This window comes from Melitaea cinxia, chromosome 2 (assembly GCF_905220565.1).
Source record: "Melitaea cinxia chromosome 2, ilMelCinx1.1, whole genome shotgun sequence".
Classification (NCBI taxonomy): Eukaryota; Metazoa; Arthropoda; class Insecta; order Lepidoptera; family Nymphalidae; genus Melitaea; species Melitaea cinxia.
Genome location: NC_059395.1, coordinates 724116 through 744337, shown reverse-complemented (window position 1 = coordinate 744337; position 20222 = coordinate 724116). Strand labels below are relative to the sequence as shown.

Sequence of the window (20222 nt, the reverse complement as noted above, 5' to 3'; positions counted from 1 at the left end):
AAAGAGTGCGTTTTTAAAATTTTAGGAGTTTTTTTGATAATTTTTTTTTAAAGAGATTTACAATTTTTTTTTATATATTTACAAATATTTAAGGAAAAGGATTTAATCAAAGAGAAATCAAAGGTATTTGCCGCCTAATGTACTATAATATTATGAACATTGTTGTTAAGATTATGAGTATATTAGATTTAATCAGGTAGAAGGGCTGGCTTCATCAGTTGCTGAAAGATTACCTTGCACGTAAGTTACTGAACGGCCTTATTAGCATGATCTAAAACAGACCCTTGGGCCTTCTTTTACCTCAAGTAATAAGGTACAACTTTTTTAAGATTTTAAATAGTAATCTAACAGATAAAGTGGAGAATCTATTGGATACCGTCGCGTATTAGATAATTTTATCAGCAACTGAGAAAACAGATCCCTGGTCTTATAAAACACTTAGTTAAACCCAAAGATGTTAACAACATCATATTATAGTACGTGATTGTAATTTAATACAATTCCCTACAATTATACGCTTTAGCCACATTGATGAGGACTTCGTTTTAAAGTTTCACAATATGTAAGAATGATAATTAGAACCATTTCATCAAATCAACACATTGAAACTAATTGTCTCTTTAATAAGCCTCATTTGCTTTGTCATCATGATTAATATATATACTTAAAAATACACTTTACAAACCTAGGAGTAACAGGTAATCGCAGTACCTATAGTTGTGCTATTCACATAGTCAAAGAAAATTATTAATGATGGGGAAAGTCGCGAGTTACACATTACTGTGCCCACGATCCGTTAACAATTGACTATTATCTGTCGTGTGCGAGATAATGATTTATTAATTAAACTTAAGAAAGAAATCGGCCGGGACCCTCGTTGAGACATGCGGTGACGACGTCGCCTTACATACTAGAATTACATATAATACAATACACTTACCAATTTGATCAATTTAAAACTAGTTAACATTGCACATTTTCTTAATTACACCTTTCGTGATAAACGAATGGACTTATGCCTTTCTTAACTAAGTTAGCAGACATCGCTGACAAAAAAACACATTTACAAAATAAACTGACACGATATAGGCACCAACCACACAAGTATGTTCGTTTACATAACATTCACACAATTACTAGCTATAGAAATGCTTCATTTTTGAGCTAGCGGTCGACGCCGCTCCTACTCTAGTCCCTTCCGATCCTCTTGTGGATCTGCTGGTGTTTAATCAGATGCGCCTTCTGGCGGAAAGCTTTAGCGCATACGTCGCACCTGAATGGCTTCTCCCCAGTATGGGTTCGTAAATGAACCTTGATGTTTGATTTGTTTAAAAATCCTCTATTACAGATTGAGCAGCGATGGACTGGTTTTTCTTTGCCAAGTAGACCGCTCAATTCGGCCGATGTAGCAGATGCAAAGGCTAGAGAACTTCCGTGAAGGCTGCCTCCGTTACTAGTTTGTTTAGCCTTTGCACGACTTCGCTTGCTCTTATTTGACGGAGTAGCCGTCGTCGTGTGTGCGTGAGGATAGCCTAGAAGTCTATCGGGGCTGCAAACTCCGTCTGACTTTAGGCCCACAGCATAGGGTTGCGCATAACGGCCGTTAAGAAGACCCCCAATACCGTCAGTTGTTGACACCGCGTTTCCGGGAGGTGATGACGTTGAAATGACATCCATTCCATAACTGGTCGAACTCGGCGCTTCTTGTTTAACTGGGGGACCATTCTGTAATCTATTTTGGAGCAACGGCATGTAGCTTTGTGTTAGCATTGTTTGCAGCGCTGAGCCTGCCTGACCAAAATTCTTATGTATAAACTCCTGCGTTTTTGTAGGAAAATCTAGACTTGACTGTTGGCTAGATTGCGGAGGAGTGGAGCTAGGTAGACCGAATTCGGATAAATCTTGCGAAACCGTTTTATCATTGTGCTGAGCCGTCGGCATCCAGTACTCTATATCCAACCAACTGTCTCTAGAGTCGTTTCTTTCTTGGTCTTCTGCTTGAGACGGAACTGTAGTGTCTGCGATAGAGCATCCGATCAACGCCGCTATATCTTCTATCGAACTTATGTCGTATAAATCTTGTTTATTATCGATAAACATTTTCATTCCCGGTGAACCGGACTTCGCGTAAGTGTTGGCGATGGTCGGCACTGACGATTCAGGAAATGGTTTTGTATTTATTCCGTCAAGGGGGAATGGTTTTACGTCCTCTAAATCCCGTGGTTCCGAATCAGCAGCGCAAGTTGAAGATGATACCACGTCGTGATCCGTGCCATAGCCGCTCTGCGTGGGGTAATTGTTATTTTCCTCTGGGAGGCGTTGAGCTATTGCATGGAAGTGGTGGCCGGATATTCCGTTGATAGATAGATGGCCGGTGTATCCAGTGAAAGGGGGGAGAGGTTTCAAATCTGCCAGTGCCGGTTGTGTAAGGAACGGATCGAATAGCTCCTGGCAGGGGGGAGAGGAAGCGTCAAGCTTCTGGTCTACCCAGCAGGCACCCAGCAGGAGGTCGTCACCACCGGGCCCACCACCCGCCACCCCCGTGCACTTCATCCCGCGCCTTACCGCAACGCCGGAGCCGAGAGACACCCCGCCACCGCCATACTTCGAGGCCGCCACCCTGCCGCGCTGCCTGTAAAGGAAAACAAAAAAACACGTATATTATTAATGTTGTAATTTATATGTAGGTTAGTCGAATGCGAAATCAAGATATTGGCGCTAAATAATCGTTTCCATTTTACCGGCGCGCGCCGGTCCGCTTCACTAGTTATCGGTGTTGCTACGATAGTGACTGCTTACTATTATTATTTCGTTCGCATACCAAGGACCCGATTTGCGTTATTTCCTTGCAAAATAGTGTGATTTTATATTTTCCATATAATTTTTCAATCAAAATCTTTGACAAGCGGTTGTGACATAACTAGATTTCAATGTAAAAAACAAAAGTTTATAAATAGTTTGAGTTCGCAAAGATTGAAACGTTTAATTTCGAGAAAGACGAACTAACTATTCCACTTAACGTGTCTTGATACGTAAAACGCTAAAAACGTACAAGTCCATTTTCTCATACCCTAATACTAATATTGTCTATCAAGAACCGCGATGAACTGATAGCCACATTCAACGATCCACGTCGGCTTGTATCTGAACATGCACAATTGACCGAGTTGTTTGAGCTCCTGACCGTATTCTTCGTAACAGTCGATGAAATTTTAGTTTAATTAGTAGTATATACCTATTTCTTAGAATATAATTCATTATATTGCAAATTAGTTTTTTTATTATATTTTTTAACATAACTTATATATAGCCATATTTCTTATTATACGTATTTTAGAAAAACAGAGTAGGTACAATACAATACAATACAAATATACTTTATTGTACAACCAAAAACAATACAAGTAACATAAAAGAAAAAGAAGCAAGCGAGAAATAATAATAATAATAATAATAATAATAATAAAATAGGTACAGTACAAAAATAATTTAAAATGTACGAGTGTATCTGTCGTAACACGGAATCGCTTTACAAGACACGCCACGCTTTTGTCTAAAATATTAAATTGTCAATTATCAAACGCATTTCTTCGCAACAGACATTGCTGTCGACCGACTGTTTATTGTAAAACGCACACTGACGAAATGTTAATAGCGGCACGCAATAATTTGCAATCTGTGTAAAAAACTAACTCAGTTTATAATAAAGATTTGTCTCGGCTTCCGAACCGGCCTTGGGGTGTTTTTCGTAAATTCAAAAAGGCTATTGCGGTCGTTGGCCCGTGGCGGGTGGCGAAATTTATGAAAAAAAAAATCGATCGATTGCGTTTGAACGTGACTAAGAAAAAGTACTTTATCTTTATAAATTCTTAAATATTAACTTTTTATTGTATTCAGTTACTATGACTAAATTAATGTTGCACATAATAAACTAGATGCTGTGCGCGACGCGTTTTTAGGTTTAATACTAGCGACCAAATGGTGCAATGCTGATACTGAACTAAATATACTACAGAATGTCTTTATTTATAGTATGAAGCCAGCTTATAGCATGGTTATTAACATAATAAGAACATTCAAATATGCGTCGTTAGATTACACGTTGTTACAGAATGCGTTGAAGAAATAAAGGTTCACTGCTCGTTTCCCGTAGGTGACAGCGTGATAATATGTATCTTATATGTTGACCCGACTTCTTAATAATATTCGTGCCAAATTTGAAGTAAATCCATGCAATACTTTTTGAGTTTATCCCGGACATACATACAGACAAACAGACAAAAATTCTTAAAACTATATTTTTGGCTTCGGTATCGATTCTAGATCACACCCTAAGTAATCCTTTAAAAAAATATTCAATGTACAGTTTTGACTTTCCTACCATTTTATTATATGTATAGATTATAATAAAATTAACAAATTAAAAAAAAATTATAACAATATAAATGTCATCAATCAAAACGCGAGTTCTATATTTGAAATTATTTTTATACATAATTTCAACTATCTAAACTATCGAAAAACAAAAACCACTGGGTTCGTCATTTAGCCTTACTTTTAGTTAGTTTTTTTTTTATTAATGAAATGGAGTAGCGGTAAATATGTATATTTTTTATTCGCGTTACCGCTATAATTGCTAAATATTTTAACAAGTTGAATAGACGCTGTAAATACTTCTCAACTGCTTCTTAGATCACGCAAACATTTCGGACACCGCTAACGAAATTAACAAAGTATTCATATCAATTACGAGTATAACTCAATACAAATAACTGCGTTTTCAATATCCTGTTCAACTGCACATTTCGATGTTAATAATCATAATAAAATACAAAATTAAAGCCTTTGGACAGATACCAGGATTCGAAAACTTTGCAATCCTTAAACATTGAATTTTTCATACAATTTGTTGCGTTTGACAGATGACCATACTCATTGTGTCAATTAAGGTTTTTTTTTTAAAGTTTTTTGAGTTCAATAATAACTTTTCATTTTTCCTTTTATAAGATATTCTATCTGTTTCATCTTTTATCAAGAATAAAAGTTGGTTGATCTAAACCATTAAACCGTTGAAAGTAGCCAAAAAAGTGGTATCACATATAATCTTAGAAATTAAGGCAAGACTCATCACTCGTCACATTCAGACTCTTAAAAATCACGCATAAAAGATAAAAATGTTGAAATTAATTCAAAAACTCAAAAACGGCTACATTAAATGACCATTTTACTTCTACACAACGGTATACTACACATTAAGAATGTTATAATTTCAATGAATTATTTACTTCTATGATTTGAGTTAGACTTTTGAAATGAAATGGATTTTGATTTTGATTAAGAAATTTGTAAACGCCTTTCTCCTATTAAATACACAAGCATTTATCAAAAGTTTATCAATTTACAACAAGCAACGAATATTGTGTGTCTAAAATTTTACATTTCAAACTAATTCCATCAGAACCGCGTATTTTGTATAACTTCTCAGTTAAGTGAAATATGAAAAGACATCTGACCATACGCTTTGATAAATAGAAAATGAATGACATATATAAATAAACAGCCAAATCAAATATTCAGTACTAGATTATATAAATGACAAAGATTAGTAACATTGTGTTATTAACGAGTGTTTAGTAACATTGGTTTCTATGCAGGTCATAGAACTAAGTTTATGCATGCTGTGTGGTTTTCAGAAGTGTGACAGTTTAGTTTCTTACCAGTTCTTCTGGGCAAAATCTATTCAAATTATTAATAATTTTTTACTTATTAATTAATTAATAATTAATAATAATATATACTAAGTTAATGTCTGTTTGAATATAGTAATTTATGCTTTTCGAGATTTGTGACGAGTCATTACTAGCCTGTTGGCACAGTTTATAGTTATTCTGCTTTCTGTTCCTCGAGTTTTGGGTCCGATTCCCGCCTAAGTCAGGATGTAATTTGTATTTGAATTTATATATTTATATATGTATTATTTCAATGTATGTTTATATAAAACAAAATTAGTTATAACAGCCGGCTGAATGACGACCGTGTGTGTATGTTATAAGATATTTATTTATTAGTTATAAAATATTTATGACATGTTCCCTCATCGATGGTGTGATTAACCGGATTAGAAATCTTTGATCTCTCGTTTAAAATACAAGTATCCCATACATTGGACCATTTTGATTCATAACTGATTCATAAAATTAATAATCGGTATAAATGATTTATTCATTATTTAACTGATGATCCGAATTCTTGGGAAAGTTTCGATGACATTATTCGCTCTGATGGGCCTCAGTGAAAGTGTTTGCTAGACATACCTGGATTAAAATACTAGAATGTTCCACCTAGTTGTTATAAACCGATGCTGGAGACGAGGATTATGCGTTTATTTAACTTTGCTAATGTATTTTTGCAGTGATCATCATTCATCATTACTCTAGTCTAATACAGTCCACTGCTGGACATCCATAAGTTCGAGCCAATAATGAGCTGAACTCATGTGTTTTGCCCATAGTCACCACGCTGGGCAGGCGGGCTGGTGACCGCAGTACTGGCTTTGACGCACCGAAGACACTGCTGTCTTCGGCCTGTGTATTTCAAAGCCAGCAGTTGGATGGTTATCCCGCCATCGGTCAATTAAGTTCCAAGGTGGTAGTGGAACAGTGTTATCCTGTACCGCCTTTTACGACACCTACGGGTAGAGAGGGAGTGGCTATATTCTTAATGCCGTAACCACACAGCAAGCGCAGTGGTCAATGGTCAACAAATATTTGTATACATCCTTTGTCCAGTTATTTGTGTTGTTGTATACCCTGGCGTTTAAGGTGGGATCTGTAATACTGGGGACCATTGTGTGTGAAGCGTTTATTATTGTTATGTTTAAAAAAAGTCTTTCAATACAGTAAGCTTATGTTAGAAATGAGGCTTTCTTTGTAATGTGATGGACGTTTTAAGATAAAGTAAATGGCAAATGTTGATTGGTTTGTCAAAATAAAAAAAAATATATAATACTTTAGTTTCTATTGTAGTTTTGGCTTATGCTTGTATTATATGGATTTTAAACCGTTGTAAATAAGGATGTCAAGTAAACTGACGTCATGCATGGAAAGTAAAAGTACCTCGATCTTTAACAAATAAAAAAATCTTGTCAATTCATTAGTAACGGTAAGATAACTAATGCAAAAGAACCAACAACATATCGAGTCTTGAATTGAATAGTAAGTAGACGAAAAAAAAAAAGTCTGCGAATATGAATAAATTGAATAATGTATTTGCATCTTATTGCGAAATTGTATTTAGGTTGTTCTTGTAAAAATGCACATAATTGTCAAACGCCTGGACGACTGGAAGAATGTGGGAGGACATGTAACCCAAATGTTGATATTTACGTGAATTTTGTTATCAATAATATTGTATAATTACCTATAAAACAATATTACCATAACTGTGTGATTAACTGTAACGCAATTAGCGTAATAGACACAATCTCGAAAATAAAGAATAATTACAAAAGAAACATTTGAAAAGGATTTATAACTGAAAAAAAAAATATGCCCATTAAGCAACTGATTGTGTTAAATTGTTCCAATGTGAAACAGTAATGATTGTATTGTGAATAATTTTATAAAGCATGCCGAAATAGAAGTCCTTTACGCTAATTAACTGTACACGTATATTTACTGCACTGTTTCGGCGCACAAGGGCCAGTAACAAAAGTATTCTGAAGACATGGCTCGCTCTGATTGTTCTATTCAAACACATTCGATATAAGCAATGACTTGCCGATTAAAATAAATTTTTATAATGCCACTAACAATAACTAATATAGTTTGTGATTAAGTATTGTTTATAATGGACAAATAAAAATCTTTAGATGTTAGAATCCGAAATTAAATATTTTTATTTATTTATTTTACTATTTTTAATAATTTTAAAAGTAAAATACCTATGGGAAAGTACAAAAAACTTACAAAAAGTAATATTTCCTAAAAATAGTCGTAAAAATTAGTTTAACTAGTTCTTCATATATCGGTTATTAACAGACAACAATATTTCATCACGAAATACAATATTGATATTTTTCAATATAACTTTCATTATCTCGAAGCTTTCATTCAAAAATTACGAGCCGAGAAAGTGATAAAATCAGACTCGATACTCTTTCGTAATGCGAACTTCATGATTTCGTCGGAGTGAAAATTTTATATCGTAAATTAACTGCGATAATTAATACGAAAAATTCGAAATAAATTTTCAATATAAACGTCTTTATTACTCTTTTTTTTGTCTTCAATAGGAAAAATTCGAAATCAAATTTCAATATGTCACTTTTTTTTGTCTTCAATATAAATTTAATATAGTCGTGATAACAAAGACGCTATTACGTTATTATCGAGCAATATTTCTTAGAATTTGTTTTGTTTGACAACTATTAACCGACACGTTTTATTATGCGTTTTTATACGTTTCATATTTATATGGAATGTTGATACAAGCTATAAGAAATATCTGTAAGGTAGTTAACTATTTAATATAGTCGTAGAAAGAACCGATATCTGAACTAAAATTAATCATTTATACATATATTGCAAAATATGATAGTATTATAAAATTTACAGTTTTAGGTAATATTACAATTTTGTGTAAAATTCGTCCACGAAACTACTAACCTATGACACGCGACCGAACAACTAGGTTTCACGAAAGTATGCAAGTTCCTTATTATATTTCGCAAATATTATATTTTTAAAGTCCGCGACGAAATTGATATTTAAAGATTTGTTTTTATTAAATTCTAAGAATACATCTCGTCACGAGCCCGTTGAAGTCTTTTATACGCACCGCATGACATTTTTCTCTTTGTATGGTATAAAGGTATCTTTATCAACACAGATTAACTAAGAAAAATGTACATTAAGATGTGTATAAAAATATCTTGTACCTGTAAAATAAATATAACCTAAAACGCAGTGTAAGTAATTTAAGCTAGAGCCCTATCTACATCATCTCCCTAGCCTTGAGGTAGGTTAGCATAGTTCTGTAGACATTGCCCACCATTGTAGTGAATCAGCGCCGTGAAAATCGAAAACTCGATCAAATGCAAGCGAGTATAATCCTTATTATAGATAGTCAAGGTCGAAAATAAACGTAACCGCTTACGACGTTTCGTTTAGTGGTACACTTTACGCCACTGACACACTTCCGTGTGTTACCGTTAGCTGGCCCTGTTCCGTTCTCCCCTCTCTTTCACTCTCGTTTATGTATTGTACGCTTTGTACGCCGTCTCGCTCATCGGGCGACAAAATTTCGATGCGGGCGCGTCTGTGGGTTGGCCCAAAAATTAAAATCGTGATAGGATTTTTTTTAAGATTCCGTTGGCGGGGTTGGCTATTGGCATATTGGTCATTGGGTCACGTGGCGCAGAATGCTCTCAGGCAACGAAATGCAGATACAAATAAATATTTACGAGGTTCTTATTTTAATTGTCTGTAATATAAAATAAAATAATAATTTATCAACTTTTTATTTGATATTTTCAGAAGCGGGCCGATGATAAAAATCCGTTAGTGAAACTTTTAAAGATGATAAAAATGATAGCTAATGTACATTTATTATAATATTTTAAGATACTATAAATAATTTAAAGCCATAGCTCGTGCTCCTTGCTTTGCATGCGTGGAATACGTAAATTCGTACTACTTGCTCGTTGGAGAAAAAAGTAGCGTATGTCCGCGTAAACTGAATGTGGGATTATTTGTCACGACGAATAATTGACGCGTCGAGGCATAAAAACGAAACAAACGAAGACATCGCCATTAAAATTAAAATGAAATTCTGGACGACAATTATTTTACTAAATTACTAATGACCAGCCCCGGCTTCGCACGGCTGCAAAAATTATCAGTTGTCCTCTACTATATTATGCATGTATTATACATATAAGCCTTCCTTTGGAATCGCTCTATTTACTTAAAAATCGCAACAAAATTCGTTATGTAATTTTAAGATCTGAACATACTATGTGACGATATACACTATGTAATAATAAACATGATACACCTTTTTAAAATCCTTGTATTGTGCCCTTCAATTTGATACCCATATTGTAGTATTCGAGAAAAAAAAATTTTTTTCATTAACTACAATGGCTTCGCGCAGCCGCCATGTTTGATTTTTTTTAATGTCACCTATCTAAGAACACTTGGGCAGCTAAGACGAACCTAACGATACCTCAATTATGTAAATCCGTACAGTGTTTCTGGAAATATGAGGTAGTAAAGAATATTACATACAAATATACATACATACAAGATACGCGCGAAAAACATAACCCTTCCTTGGCAGTCGGGTAAATAGAAAAAGAGATAAGATAGCTTCGTCGTTTATTAATTTATTTATTTTTTATTTTATTCGAAAACCAACAGCGTTATAATTCGTATATAAATAAAATTTAACATAACATTAACAATAATAAGGCCAATAATAGGTTTTTCTATCTATACATCTTAGTACTGTTAAACAAGGGCAGTATTGAGAGTTGATATTAAAATAACTTAAAAAAAAAAAACAAAAATAAAGTTAATAGGATAGTAACATAAAAGATACGTGACCCATCACATTAAACATCACAGACTAACAACAAGATAGAATAAGTACAGTGAGTTTATGAACCGATTTTGATAATTCTTTCTTTTTTTTTTTTTTTTGATGATACGGAAACCAGGATTTGTTGAATCCCAGAGAAATCGAGGGAAACCCTCGAAAATCGTAATGACGACTAGTGCGTTTGTTAATTTTTTTTCGTCTACCTACGTTGAATTACTTGTCGATGTAATTGAAGTCTGATTTTTTTCGTTTGCGAGCAAACACAATTATTATGTGTATCCTTGTATGTAGTAATTAAGAATTAATAGACGATTCACACTCAACAGATCCTCCAGTAGGATTTTCTTCTGTGCTGGGGGTCAGAAAGACAAAGGGGGTCAAACAGAACGCCCAGACCACGACTAACGACTATATGGTCGATATAAATGTCTGTTGTGAGCGGGAATCGAACCCGCAACCGCTGGCGCAACAGCCAGTGCGTTAACCACTGCGCCAACGGGAGTAATATATCTCGATATAAATTTTAACATTCTTTACAATTCAAGAGTGCACTTTCATTACCAATCAATAAATTTATTGTCACCTATAGACGCGATATTCTTAAATACAATAATATTAATATTTTCTTAGTGAAGTTTAAGAACCTTGGTGACTGAGCTTAGCTCGGTATTTTTAGTAAATCGTGTTTTTTTGAAAATCATATTTAAATACGAATAACATATTTATAGAATTAGAATTTTAGAATAGATTTTACGGACAATAATAAAAAAATATGAACGGATTATTTAAATAAAAATGAGTGCAATTAGAAAAAAAATCGACCAGGAGGCATGAGGATTTGAACAATGGTCTTCTCAGTCTTTTCTGACCGGCCAATTTCCCACCCGAGCATTTTACCCGAGTATTTTTCGATTTTACCGACATAATAATAAATAATACGAATTGGCTATTTAAATAAAAAATAACGAGTGCAATTAGAAAAAAAAAGAAAAAATAATAATCGATCTGGAAACATGAGGATTCAACCGTGGTCTTTTCGGACGATCGCGACCGGCCAATTTCCCTCCCGAGCTATTACAACTTTATTGCCGATTGCGAAATTTATATTCGTATTCTAACGATATTGTAGCCATTTTTTCATTGGCTAAAAACAGGGATAAAAAAACATTTTCTAAAAATGAATCTAACTAGATTGATTTATCGCCCCCTAAACCTCCTATATACTAAATTTTTTACGAAAAAAAAATACGTGCAGTGAGATCGTGTGAAACAGTAACGCTAAGCAATGACGCAACCTGCCCTAAGAGCATTTTGCTGACAAAAAATTTCTTGATCGGGAAAGATAAACATTTTCCATACATCACAATAATTGACTTTAAGTGACAAACTCGTATTATCGGCGTGTCTTATTAAATACCTTTGAAGTAGAACCTCTTTACACTCGCTTGCGTGACGAGAGCGTTATAAAAAGTGTGATCGAGCGAGGCGAACGGAAATTGAGAGGGCTAAAGAAGTATATTTCAGTCGTATGGTCTAACATTCGTTTTTTATATTTATTTCACGTGTTTATTTTATAAGGTAAAAATGTTAACAGAATTAAAAAAATTAAAATAAGCAATTTGTACACCAAATATTTTTGCATACTTGAAATGCACTAATATTTATATAACTGTCATTCTAGATTTAAAACAAGTTTTTTCGTTGCTTATTTTTATATTAAAACAGTGTAATTAGCGGTGATTTTAAAACATGCCATCAATTTAAAGACAAAAACATTTATATACAAGTATTTTTAAAATAGTTTTCAGTTTTTATTTTAATTATACACATTTCTATAATTCCCCAAAATATAATTTTAGAAAAAAATTCTACTCTACTTTCAAAAAAAAAAATTCTCATTCTATTTCCGATAGACGCTTAAAATAACAAGTGTTGAGCGAATATAATATTAATATTAATTAAAAAATACAACATTATATCGAGAAATTAATGGTTGAATAGTTTTTTTTTTTTTTTTTTTTGAAAATAAGTATAATAATTATAATGTAATTAAAAAAAAAACAATTACCTGATATATCCCAATTCGTTATTCTGTTTTCTACTACACGCATTTTTAAACTCCATAAAGTATCGATCGAACTCTTCTTTCGATCCGATATAATTCGGATCGACTTCAAAATTATTAAAACAAAGTTCGTCGGGGCGCATTTCTGCGCAGGCATATAGGCAAGCCATAGCGTATCACTCGGGTTAACTATTAGAATACCAGGATAGTGAGACACAACTTTCCTTGACAAATATTTAGAAGTAACTAAATGATGTCGTCAAATTTGCTCACCTATCCTGCTAATTTAAGACAATAGAACAAAAAAAAAGGTTGATAGGACGAACATCCCCTCTCAACCCGCCTCCATCCCCATCACCCCGTACCTGTGATCGTAAACAGACAATAGACAGCCGGAATCTTTGATCCTTATTGTGTCATAAATGTTGATAATACTCTATAAGCTACGGTTACTACGGTACTAATTGAGCGTAAAGGTTCATGAATTAGCAATTTTCAGATTTTAATGAATATAGGCTAGTGTTTTTTTCTTTTTGTAATATAATAATTTTCCAATGGCTTTGAAATACACAGGTCGAAAACGGGCAGCAGCGTCTTAGGTGCGACAAAGCTGCTATGGTCACCAACCCGCCCACACACCCCCAACACACATGAGTTCACGCCTTTTTTGGCGGGAACTTGTGGAGGCCTATGTCCAACAGTGGACTGCGATAGTCTGAAATGATGATGATGATGAATATATATTATTGAAATCTTCTTAAAACATTATAGTTCGATAATATACACTCAATTATAGTACGATAATGTCATACTATAATTGAGTGTATATTAATATGAATGATTTGACATCCCTGCTCTAGACTTTCATTACGTAGGTACCTATATGATATTTGCTAATATTATTAATTTACTTTATCCGTAAATAGTTGTTTCCTGTTATACCTAGCGTCTGTTTTACTAATTGTGGACAACACTATTTAATGGACAATGATATCCAACAAATTCAAGTTTTTGAAATATTATTATTTTTCAGCTGAAAATTACATGTGGCATTTCTAGCCCCGAAAAGACAACTTTAGTTTATTCATTGAGATGAACAATTTCCTAATTGCCTATTCTTCCTATTGTCAATTGTCGTTTTCTATTGTTCATATAACTTCTAACGTTTGCGAACTGAGGTACCGGCGCATATTTTCCAGTACACTCGACTACCTGGCATGGGGTGTGACTACGCGTTACTAATTGCTTTTTAGTCATTGTTTTGTTTATTTTCAAAGGTGTGCGATAAAGAAAATTATTATTGAAACGAAGTTCCTTATGGAGCGTTGCGGAGAGGTACTTTAGCTGGACATTTTTTTAAATGGTCTATGTATGATGGCTATAGAGTGTCTAATGTATAGTATACGTGATGACTGTTATTATTGAAGTTTGCTATTATTATTATATCATTCGATAATTATTATATATTTTTATAAATCATTTGAAATAAAATAAAGGTGTAAAGATTATTTTAAAAGTAGTTTTTATGATTTTTATCGATTAAAAAATCATAATAAAAATATATAACCGAATTATTACTTTCTTTAAACCTCGAATAGAACTTGAAATTAATATTTTATAATAAGGAACTTCGTTCCTATCTGGTGTCCCAATCACAGGGTTTTCTTTCTATTGTTATTATTGCTCTATACTTTTATACGCTATGTTGGGCGTCATAGAGTTTTTTCGGCTGTTAAAGTATTATTTTTTTTAAAAGTTTAAGCGTCTAAGCGCTATTTAAACCAAAAGACAAAAGTTTTTTGTATATTATTCTTTGTCACCATCGAATTTCATTGTATTTATAACATATTTATTACTCGCAAATATGAACGTATAGCTTATAGTGTATTAATTTAGGTTCAATAGGTCCTAACGGCCCATGCGTCCTGCTATTGAAGTCTATTATATACTTGTTTGTAGGATATTTTGTTTTATAAGCATTCCAAGATCCATTTTACCATTTTCCTATGACTGCCCGCTGTTTAATCATAGCATTGGTTTTACACGAATGTTCGCCATGCCAATTCTTTGTCTCGGTCAGACGAATTACATTGTTTACGTTCAATAAAAACGTCCTATAGGATATTTTAAAACTTTTATTTCAATACTTTCTTGTAAACAAACAAAAAGATTTATAATGAGATAGGTACATCCAAGTTTTTTGCTTTAAATAAAAAAATTGCTTTCAATTTAGCACGCACTTGTGTTTACCTGAATATAATTCTATTGTGATATTATGAATGGGTTTTAAAACTAAGATATAATAAATGTTTGCTCGCAAACGAAAAAAGGCAACTTTAATTACATCGGCAAAAAATAGTGTAGTAAATATGCGTCATCAAAGATAACTCATAAAGTAATGACAAAATAAAGTTTAAATGGTACAAAAGAAAAACATCAGATTTCGATTAAATTAAGAGTCATCACAATCGCTACATCCTGTGAAAAGTTATGCGGTATAATTCGACGAAAATTTATTCAAGTAAATACACATTAGATATAACTCAAAAAGCACTTTTTAGATCGTAATTAAATTTAAGTCGGATCATACAATACACGCCACCTTTTGATTAAAACAAAGACCATCGAAATCGGCCCACCCAGTCAAAAGTTCTGAGACCACACACACAAAAAAAAAAAAAATACAATCGAATTTGAATTTGAAAACAGAATTCTAAGTACTTTTAAATTATTATATTCCTATAGATGACGTGACAGTTCAGCTCGCTATGTGCTGAAAGGCTTGTTTAGTATACCATCGACCCGCTTAGAAAAAATATCATCATAAATATCTCTCACAAGAAACATTTATGCATTTAGATATTTCTGATATTGTTTTTTAAGCGTGTAAAAACGCAATAAATGTTTATTACGAAAGGTATAGGACAAGAACACTGCAATACGCATAGTTCGAAGGGCTAATAAAAACCTTTGTTGAATAAAGTATACATCTGGATAATTTAAGAGTAAAAAACCTTTTCAAAAAACAAGCTTATATTTAAATTTACTGAAACGATATGAGTACTCGTATTTCCTTAGTTTGAAAATTTTGTTAATTGAAATCAATCATATTAAGTTATTTAATTTACTTGTTTATCTGGACGAGTAAATCTCGCGACGAGCTCTTGTATTATATAAAATATGTAATGACTTTATGAGTGAACATTTAATGTGGAATTTACACGTACATAATCAGTCTAAACTATTAAATCATTTAAATGGATAAGGGTTAATATCATGATAGCAATATTGCCGCTATTCGATTTTACCAGTTATCGATCGATGGATGGATTCAGTAATTTTAATATTTTTACATAATATAAAATAAAATAAAATATAATAAAAAAGCCTTTTATTTCCTACCTTACAGTATATATTTACAATCTAAAAAACGGTGTCGATGCAAAATTTATTTTCGACAATGTTATAAAAATGTATTTTAAAACTGTTTTAATAAATTATGTGAATATTCTAAATTGATGAGGGTGTAAATATACAAATAGCAAGAACCCCTTTTAACGGACGGTAAAGTCCTCCTCCAGCGATGACTAATTTTCTTTACCCTCTGCTACCTGCATCCAGTGGGTACCAGCTATTTTTGTAACATCTTCTACTCAGCGTGCTAGGTCTACATAAAACGAGCTAATAATAATAAATTAATAATATCTTTATAATGGACCTAACAATAATACAATTTCTTAACAGTTGTAAGTATTATTCATGATTTAATACATCGGAGTTATAAATAATCAAGAATGTGTCACGCATACAAGCAATTTGCCATCAAATCTATCTAGTAACGCTTATATAACAAAGAATTGAATGAAATCTATATTAATATGATATTGTGTCAAGAACGCTTTCAATATTTCCCAGTTGAATTATTAATGTACTAGCTTACTATATGAACATTTCAAATATAAATAAGACGCGGCTCAGAAGGCGACGTCGAAGCGTATCACTTTATATACTACATAGCGACCTCTGTTCGTCCAAATTTATTTACACAATAAATAATTACCAAAATAACATATATTAAAACCTTCTCCAAAACATGCTGCATTTATAGCATAAATATTATTTCGATCTGTTCTGTTCTCATGTGATAATAATGTCTCAGTGAGAATACATATAAATGTTAATATAACAAAAAAAAACGAGTGTGACCACACGGCTGAAGTAAAACTTACGAAACGTAACTCTCTCTCTATTCACTTACTTATATCTTCCTCTCAACTTCCGTTCGCCTCGCCCGATCACACCCAGTTTCGTAACACCCTCGCCAGTCATTCACCAGCTTACTCCCCGAGTCAAGCGTACGTAAAGAAGTTTTACCGCAATATGTACATAAATAACAACCAAAGTTTGCGATATGTCGTATCATATTTATTTATCTATGATTTTAGTTTTAAAGCGTATATTTTTAATAAAAATATAATCTTTTTTTTGTGTCAATAGGGCGGCAAACAAGCGTACGGCTCAGCTGATGGTAAGCGATTACCATAGCTTATAGACACCTGCAACACCAGAAGCATCGCAAGCGCGTTGCCGACCCAATCCCCAATCCCCCCAGGAGCTCTGGTCACCTTACTCACCAACAGGAACACAATAATGCTTGAAAACAGTATTATTTTGCTGTGATCTTCTGTAAAGTCGAGGTACTACCCCAGTCGGGCTGCTCCATATTTTGAGCAGGATATTTCGTGCTGTGTCCTTCTTCAGTTAGTTCTAATTATTAATTAATCTGTAGAAAATAGCTAACAATACAATGGATTTGACAGACCTGACGGTTAACAAATAATTAACAAAATAAATGAGTTCACGCCATTTTTGACGCGAACTTGTGGAGGCCTATATACTTTTTATTTTTATTTCTACTTTTTTAAATGTGTATGTGGAATGTGGAATTATGAATAAAGTATTTATCTATCTATCTATCTATCTATCTTATCTATGTCCAGCAGTGGACTGCGATAGGCTGAACTGACGACGATGATAACAAAATAAATATAGGTAAAAGAATAAAAAAACACAGTTGATAAAGAATATGGAACATTAAAATTACATCAATCAAATCAATCGGGAGCTTAAAGGATTATCCACAAAAAGGTTCGTGTCATCCCATAAAAAAAGACATTTATAAACGTACAATGCTCAAAAAGTGGCTCGGCGTGCGGTCATTGTCCTTTTTTACGGGATAGCCCTGGATATAACGGGACGGGTTGTCGACCCCGCGTCCGACCTTGGGAATCCTCTGGGGAATATGAAATGAGATACTACGCTCCTTACAAACAAATGTATTCAAATTGACGTCGATATTATTTTCATATTTAAAAAACTAATAGAAACAAAACAAATAATAATGTTTTTAATATTTTTATTAAGAGAATGAGGTTATTGACCTATAAAATATGATTTCGTCTGTCCTTCCGTTGTACGAAATTGGAAAACTCAATTTATATTGTTATTGTTTCAAAAATACACTTCACGTTATTCTGCATAGTAAATGTTAAGTAAATGACATTACTAGTGCCTTCTTAATACATTTTTCCTATTAAAAGTAATGTTAATGACCTTTGAACCAGGACTAAAAAGAAGTTATAGCTTCACGTTGTTAACTTCTTCTTCGTTGACAAGCTAACATCAGGGTTGTCGGTTTTTTGCGAAGGTGTGCGCGCGCATTGTAAAAATTTACTTTCATCATTTTTTCCTAATGCGTCAACAGAAGTATAACTTCAATAATCTGTAGTCATTTGATATTACATTCTCTGCGACGTGTAACAATTAGTGAGACGTAATTTTCTTCTATCGCTCGTACGTAACCAACCGTGAGGACTCAAACACTGCCCTTTGTATATCAAAATAGATATGCTATTATATCTTTGTGTGTCTAATAATATTATCAGACTATATACGTCTATGTGTTTTAAATGTTTGGTTAATTTATATTATAAATATATTTTTTTAAATTGAAATCAATTAACAATTCGATTTTTTTTGTAAAAATTTTTTGGCTGTAAATAATCACATCGCAAATAGAAATCGAGTTTAATTAATAAAAAGAAAAATATATATCCACAATTTATTTACAATTAATAAATATATGGTTATAGAGACAAAAGATATTCTTTCATTATTGAAGTGTATTAAAAAAGATGTACAATTCAAAAAATTCAGCTCATAATATCTAACTACTAGGGCATAAGCCCCTTTCTCCATGTAGGAGAAGGATAAAAAAATACAATGTTTGTTATTTTTATTAAACAACAATCCTAAGAATTAACATAATTTACTAAACACTTTTATTATAAAACTGTTACAGATAAAACTATGCTATAAATGTGGCATTTAAATTTATCCTTGAATTTAAAATAAGAGATTTAGATGTTGAAATTTTAGTACCAATAACTTTAGGGATTAGACTACATTTGGGATAGGATTAAATTACTTCAGGGTATTTTTTTGTAATATGAATATTTAGTGCTAAGGTATTTACAAAATTATAGTAACTACTGTGTATTTAAAATTCCTTACAAATAAAAATTTTTATAGTGTGAAATTATGGAAATTATAGTTATTATTGAATATTTAAATTTCCTTAATAAAAAAATGTTTGGAGATTGAACTATTTATGAAAACATTATTAATAATAGTAGAGATCCTGACCTTATATTATTTTCCGGCATTGTCTCCGCCTCGAGAGTATTGTACCTTAAAATAAAATGCCAAACGTCTTCATTATGTTTCAAAATTTTGACGAAAAAAAAAAACAATCATTATTTTTGTAATAATTATTTTTTAACATTTCAGATTAATTTTAAGCCCACAATTATGAATTTTCTGGTTTAAATGGCATTTATTATAAGAGTAGTACAATTGTTAATTTAAAATTTCTTTTATTAAAAAATTTTTGAAACTTTTAATTATGGAATTTATAATTATTGAAAAAATATTAATACTTTCTTTATTCATGTATAGTAACATTCCTAATTCTGGGACCCAATATTCTTCTTTTGAAATTATTTTTTGTTAGAAACCTAAATGAAATTAAATTAAATCCATTTAAATTTACTTAATGAATAGTGTGAATGTATTACAGTAGAGACGACAATAATATGTATAACTTTATACATAAACTTTCTTAGGATATATAATAATATAAGAAAAATCAATGAATTACATTTTTTCAATAAATTATATTTTTTAAAATAAGTATTATTATTATTATGTCGAATAAATTTGTCAGATGCGGAATAAATTTGTCAGATGCGTCAAAAGGTTGATATCTCTCTACCTACAACAGGTAATAAACTGAACGTTTTAACTGAGGTAAGGTGCAATAGGAATTTTCTGCTTAAAATATGGAGCAGCCCGACTGTGGTAGTACCTCGACCTTACAGAAGATCACAGCTAAATAGTACTGTTTTATTTCTGTTAGTGAATAAAGGTTAAATAATACTGTTTAATACTGTTTTGTTCCTGTTGGTGAGTAAGGTGATCAGAGATCCTGTGAGGA

At 32.4% G+C, this 20222-nt stretch overlaps 1 protein-coding gene across 1 annotated transcript; it reads right to left on the bottom strand.

Moving 5' to 3' along the window:
• Positions 1 to 1188: 1188 nt before the first annotated feature.
• Positions 1189 to 2553, bottom strand: LOC123659586 (ichor). Its single transcript, XM_045594796.1, has one exon. The coding sequence runs from the start codon at positions 2551 to 2553 to the stop codon at positions 1189 to 1191; it is 1365 nt and encodes a 454-aa protein (XP_045450752.1).
• Positions 2554 to 20222: the final 17669 nt, after the last annotated feature.